This window comes from Nicotiana attenuata, unplaced genomic scaffold, assembly GCF_001879085.1.
Source record: "Nicotiana attenuata strain UT unplaced genomic scaffold, NIATTr2, whole genome shotgun sequence".
In the NCBI taxonomy this organism is placed as follows: Eukaryota; Viridiplantae; Streptophyta; class Magnoliopsida; order Solanales; family Solanaceae; genus Nicotiana; species Nicotiana attenuata.
Genome location: NW_017679791.1, coordinates 5,504 through 12,279, shown reverse-complemented (window position 1 = coordinate 12,279; position 6,776 = coordinate 5,504). Strand labels below are relative to the sequence as shown.

Genomic DNA, 6,776 nt, shown 5'->3' with positions numbered 1-6,776 from the left:
TTTTGTACATTAATGCATTTTCTAGTTTAAATACCAAGGACAACTATTTTCAATAATCAGATACTCCTTTTAGATCCTTTTTTGGGGAAGATAATTCAACTGGAAATAAATCCAACAAGTTATTACTCCATAAAAGTAAGAAAAGCCTTAAAAATTGCTAAACATGCCCTTTTTTCTTAAATATAAAACAAAAATTCAGTCAATCTCCTAACAGAAAGAAAAAGGAAAAGCCAAATTGCCAAATATGCCCTTTGGAGGCCCAAGGCAAGTGGTACTCTTCATTCTGCCCTACCAATACTTCCTGAATCCGTCATTTCTCACCCTCTCTTGTGTAGGCTGTAGCTAAGCCACAACACAAACAGCTTGACTGCATAAATCCAGTGATCAAAAAGAGGGCAAAACGAAGAAGAAGGAGAGTCGAAGCTCAAAATGGGAACCCTTGGGAAAGCAATTTACTCCTTGGGAGCCATCGTTCGAGCGACCGGCCAAACCCTTGATCGCATCGGCAATCGCCTCCAAGGCAGCCAATACATTGAGGAACACAGTAATTACCTTTTTATCCTTCTTCTTAACCCTAGATCTCACGTGCTCCATTTCTTCCGTTTTCTACAGAACGCTGATTTACCGATTTTCAATATGATAAATGATATCGTATCATTGCTTCATCTGTGTTTGTTTATGTTAATTGATTTTGTATTTAGTAGTTTTAGTTAACTAATGCTAAATGCAAATGAAGTACAAGCTGAGGAAGGATGTTGTAGCATATATGAAGTGTATTTGTAAAACATCAGAAATTCAGGTCTAACGAGCTTCAGAATGGAGATGTTACAGACAGCATAATAGCAAAATTAACTCAAGATATTTTGTAGCCTAATTGATGCTTTCGGTTATCAATGCAAATAACCTGTTTGTTTAAAGACATTAACATTCCCTATTTTAGCTGCACATTAAAGCAGATTTTGAAGGACTACTGGTGCTTATAGGAAATATACTTTAGGCAGTTTATATCCCCAATAAAAAATTTGCCGATTCACTTATTTGTGCCTAGAAATGGAGGACGGATCATAAAGTCGGGTGTTGATTTCAAAAGGATGTGAAGTTGAAATTTTGGTGCTCGTTCTTGCTAGCTTCCATTGTGACTCGTGAACTTGATTGCTATGCTAGTTGCTATATTCTCCTTTCTAAAACACGTAATATGCCAAGTAAGGAGCATGATGTCATTTGCTACATGAATAATTATCCACTTTTTGTCACTAACTAGTAGTCCACGACAAGCTTTAATGCACATCTATCTCAGTATCTCCTTTCTCTCTTGTAGTTCTCCAGTAGTTTAGAGCCCTATATTCTTTTATGTATTATGTTTGAAGGGGCCAAAAAGACATCTTTTCATCTCCTGCGTCCCCAAACTGGTTTCTTCTCCCCACCCCCCCCACCCCCCACACACACACACACCACACACGCGGAGAAAGGAAAAAGTAAAAGGAATCTCCGAAGATTCACGGAAAAGAGTTCTTGATATCTGGTTATACATTAGATGAAGGTCCTATATGTCATATCAGAAGCTAAAATTTTATGATTATAAATGAGCATAGGAACCAAATTTGCTAATGAAGCATGAAATGGGATTTGGATTTTGTTGGATCCGGCAACTTTAAACAGATTGCATATATTGACAAATGCATGAAGACTGAAAGTCAAGATATGTTGGCTAAAAGGTGAATCTTTCATCATCATATGCCTACCAGAGAAATATCTTGATATTTTTTGCTCTTCAAATGCTCTGAACAGATCAACCTGCAGACTACTGAATCTTGTCGAGTGCTGATGGTAGGCCAGTATTATGCACTTCGATCTCATAGTATTCGTGTCTTTTCAGTATCAGATGCCTGTGTGAATGAACTCGTTGTAGGTCATAGTTGAATGTAATTGATGATTATCGTCATATTTATGTATTCTTTGTCAAAATTGCTTCTGGTACGCCTCACTAGTCCTTCATGCAACCATTCTCGTATACCTTTCAGACCCTCTTCCCCTTATTGTAAAAAGAACAAAGAGGATCCATGATTTAGCCTTCTATTATTTAAATTCTTTTTAAATTTTGGTCTTATATTCAGTTATTTACACCTTCTATGTTTCAGTGTCTAGGCATCGGACTCTTATGAACATATTTGATAAAGCTCCAGTGATGGATAAGGATGTATTTGTAGCTCCAGGTGCCTCGGTCATTGGAGATGTCCACGTGGGACGGAATTCATCTATTTGGTATGGATGTGTGTTAAGAGGTAGGTCATCACAACATTGTTGTTGTTGGATGGTGTACTTGAATGTTACATGACAGTTAACATCCCTTTGATTTTTTTTTCTTTTTTTCTTTTTTTCTATTTTTTTTTTTTTTTTTTGGGGGGGGGGGGGGGGGGGAGTAAACTAACAGTGTTGATTTTTTAGTCATGTTTCCATGACTCCACTTTGTTCTACGCATGAAAATCTTGAAGTTGGTTATTCCTGTTATCCATTAGCAAAGGAGGTAGTTTTTTGTTGCTTGCTGACCTTCTATATTCTTTCCTCAATTCCTACATACAACAGTTGCAGCAGAGTACTGATGCTGCCTTATGTGCATTACTCTTATGAATAATCTAGCTCTTAATTTAAGGCAAACTGTTTGAAAATTGATCAAAAAATGAATGCTCGTGACTATTTTAGGGGTTTGTTGGAAGTTGAACAATTTCACTCCTGAGTCACCAGTGGAACCTAGTATTTTATGTGGATGAGCATATCCTGCTGATATTCCTTATCCAAAAAAGAGAGGAGCATATGCTGGTCTTTTTGTTTGTCTCAGGTCCAGGATACCAGCTGAGATGGTTCCGACAATTCTAACCCAGCATGCTAGGAAAATTGGCAAAAAAATTCTTTGCTATTATTTTTTTGGAGCACATTCTCCTCCTTCCCCTTCTCCCCAATATAGTGTTCTTTTTAATCCCTACAAGTCGCTTCAGACAGTAAAAGGAACTATAGATAATGCATGAAGTAGCATTTATATATTTTCATTTCAAATTGCACATAAGGACCCCAAAACCCCGTCTTACGCGTATAAGTAGAGTGTGTTAGTACATATCCCATTTCTCTGATCACTTAAACAATCAGCAGAAATGTCAGGTGTGGAAGGGGTGTTCATGTCCCAACCGAACCTATTTGAGAAAATTTAAATTGACCCAATTTGTCATATGGGCTTTCCCCTCCCCTTTTCGTACGAGTTCTCACAACTGATATCTTAAGCAGAATTCAACTTTTATTTTGATGTTACTTTTGAGAATGGTAACAATTTTCATATAACAGGGCACTAAAGCTGTGCCAAAGCCATATTTACAGGAGAGAAAATGGAAAGAAAGGAGGGAGAAAAAAAAGACATATATCCTTTACAACTTACAAGGATTCTAAAATCTCTAGGATAGATTCGGTATTGACTGGAAATTCCTCTTTACGCCAAAAATAAAATAACAAAAGGGCTTTCATCTTGATCTTCTGAATTGGGCTGCCTGTACCCTCAAAACATCGTAGATTTCTTTCTGTCCAGATAGTCCACCAACACATCTTAGATTTATTTTGATGTTACTCGTTTCTTCATTTGTCTATTTCTCCCTTGTCCTTCCTTTTTTTTCCTTTCAAGTATCACAAACATGATTGTCCGTGGGTGGGATTGGAGATGTGTTTTCTTAACCATATCCAAGATTGAATGATAAGCCCAACAACTTCCGCTTCATTTTGTGGACAGTGATTATAAGATGGCAAGAAATTTCCTTCTTTGCATGCTGTATTATCAGTATTTTCAATTTTATGTGCCTTCTTGTTTACAGGTGATGTTAACAGCATCAGTGTTGGATCTGGTACCAATATACAGGATAACTCCCTTGTTCATGTGGCCAAATCAAATATAAGTCAAAAGGTGCTACCCACCATTATAGGGAACAATGTCACAGTTGGTAAGCATTCAAGTCGGCCTTAGCATCAGTTGTCTTGGTTTTATGGATAGTGACTTAGACTATCTGTAGGTCATAGTGCTGTTGTACATGGCTGCACCATTGAAGATGAGGCCTTCATTGGTATGGGAGCCACACTGCTTGATGGTGTCCATGTAGAGAAACATGCCATGGTTGCTGCAGGAGCCCTTGTGAGACAGAACACAAGGATTCCCTCCGGAGAGGTATGGTATTCACTAGTTCCCTCATACCAATGATCGCCTTACAGTAAGTTTGCTGTTTAAAAGATGTAGTAGAGGCATTGCTAAAATGCCTTGGGTGGGTGAAATTCCACTGAGGTTTTCTACTCACTCCTTGAGGCATACACCTATACTGCTACTTGCTAGCAATAACTCCTCACCTTTTAAATCACTTGTATGGACTATGGAGTTTCTCTTTCTTTTGGGGGATTCACTCCCTGTCCACCTATGTTGGATACATGAGAGAAGCAAAGTTTTTGAAAGACATGATTGGATCTTGTCTTTATTTAGATACTGCAATTGGCAATAACATATTATCATATAGGAATTTACCCTTATCTATCTGATCTTGATGGCAATTAGGACTTAAATTTCCTAGTTTATTACTGCTGCACAGCAAAAGTGAGTGGCTTGAATTGTTGGCTTTTCTTCCTATTTGGACATTAAAGAAAGCGGCTTCTTGTGGATTACACTTCAGAATTGTTTTATTGCCTGCATTATTGCACAATCTGCTTGCTATGCCATTCTGAGATTTTGCTTGCTATGCTATTCTGAATAGGTCTGATACAACAGTGTTGCTTTTACGTTGCAAAGTCATAAGTAATGTGAATATGAGATGGAAACTTTGACCGTATGCCAATTGCCCAACTTATTTGGCTTACTTTGCTGGTCCTATAAAATTTGACTTATCCCTGTCGTAACTTTGTACTATGAGTCTATGATTGGTGTGCAAGGGAGGTTTAGGACTGTCCAATGTTTCTTAAGTCTACCAAGCTACATTTTTTGTTCTCCTTATTCCCTTCTGAATAGTTGTGGTGATGAGTTGGATTCAACATTCAGCGTAAAGCCACATTATGATTGGCTTCTCCTGCAAATAGTGTAATGTGTATGATTCAGGAGACCTACATGACTACATCTGCTCTCACCATCTAATTGTGGATTTCTATATGTCACAGGTATGGGCAGGCAATCCAGCCAAGTTTCTGAGGAAGCTAACTGATGAAGAGATAGCCTTCATTGCCCAGTCAGCAACCAATTACTGTAACCTCGCTCGCGTTCATGCAGCTGAGAATTCCAAGTCCTTTGACGAAATTGAATTTGAAAAGATGCTTCGTAAGAAGTATGCCAAACGTGATGAGGAATATGATTCTATGATTGGTGTTGTCCGCGAAACACCTCCCGAGCTTGTACTTCCTGATAATATTCTCCCTGAAAAAGCTACAAAGAGCATCATCCAATGAGATCTGTGCCCAAGCAACTCTCTTTTTTGCTTTTCTGAGATTGATTTTACCCCGTGAGCATCTGTATGGGATAGTCATGGATATTGGTTGTTGCGCCTCCAAATAATACCAAACTTATTGGATAGCATCGATGTCAGTGCTTGTAGTTAAGACTTTTGCCCCTAGTTTCCTAGGCACTTGTTCAGCTTGGGAAAGGAACTTGCACCCAAAAGCCATATGCATTTGGTGCTTGTAACTTGGAAATTGTTTTCATAGATGCTAAATTGTACTTGGAATAACATGAAACATTGATAGCGCGTTCCAAAAGTAGTTCTGTCTCAGATGAAACATTTCTGTTGGCAATGCCCTTGTTGTGGAATTCTCCTAAATTCAGCTTAATGGTCCTAAAATACAAACCACTTTAGTCGTGCTTGATCATTGACTTATGGTGAAGAATATCATTTGGGATGTCAAAGTTTTTATTCACCAAATTTTCTTCATTCAGTAAATGTTTTACATATTTTCAATGGTAAATGAATATATCACTTGCAATATCAAATTGCTTGTGTACCCCACTTACTAAAACCAGTAAACTCTTCTACTGGCAGAGATTCCACCTAATGGCTATGCTAATATATTATAGAGGTCTAGGGGTGTACATGGACCGGGTTGGCTAGGTTTTTATCAAAACCAAACCAAACTAACTATATCTGTATGGATTGGTTCGGTTTTGTCGGGTTTTTCGGATTTTTTGTTATTTAAATATTATTGGAAATTTTACACCCTATAGAAAAGCTTAGTACCCTATTTATTTTAAATAAATACCATTTTAAAATATTACATCCTATAGATACCCTTTATCTTTTATAGCAAAATATCTAATTATAGTTACATCCTACATTTAAGGCACCATATATGCTAAATAATATTTTTCTCTCTCCTTTTTAGTCTTTTCTTTCACATAATCACCGTAAATCTTACTAACCATGTTCTCTCTCTTTTTTTGCATACACTTTACTCTCTTCTCCCACAAACCCACGATTCATACCTCTTCTCCCACCCAAATTCGCTAGGTCTCTGCCATTATCACTCCCGCACGAAGCTCGCCGATCGAAGAGCGTCACCGATGACGACCTAGAACAGCTTCGTGCTTGCTTTGACTTACCGAAACTCACCGAAACTTGTTATGTTTCGGTGGTAATTGGAGTCGAACTAGTGCAGAAAACTTCTGCTAATACCATTGGACTATGGTGATCTCAATTGATATAGATTTCGAGAGATAATTGTCAATATGGTGGTAATGTGCTTGCTATGGATCCGAAACTCTTCCTGCTTTGGAGCTA

The 6,776-nt window shown here is 37.9% G+C and overlaps 1 protein-coding gene across 1 annotated transcript; it reads left to right on the top strand.

Moving 5' to 3' along the window:
* Positions 1-277: 277 nt before the first annotated feature.
* On the top strand, positions 278-5,866 carry LOC109221794 (gamma carbonic anhydrase 1, mitochondrial-like). The gene is made up of 5 exons (XM_019386237.1): positions 278-544; positions 2,139-2,282; positions 3,852-3,977; positions 4,047-4,198; positions 5,170-5,866. The coding sequence occupies exons 1-5, from the start codon at positions 430-432 to the stop codon at positions 5,452-5,454; spliced, it is 822 nt and encodes a 273-aa protein (XP_019241782.1). The 5' UTR covers positions 278-429; the 3' UTR covers positions 5,455-5,866.
* The last annotated feature ends 910 nt before the right edge of the window (positions 5,867-6,776 follow it).

Coding starts and splice junctions, on each gene's coding strand:
- LOC109221794 (XM_019386237.1), top strand. CDS start 430: ATGGGAACCCTTGGGAAAGCAATTTACTCCTTGGGAGCCATCGTTCGA. Junction 3,978..4,046: donor AGGGAACAATGTCACAGTTG/GTAAGCATTCAA, acceptor GACTATCTGTAG/GTCATAGTGCTGTTGTACAT. Junction 4,199..5,169: donor CAAGGATTCCCTCCGGAGAG/GTATGGTATTCA, acceptor TATATGTCACAG/GTATGGGCAGGCAATCCAGC.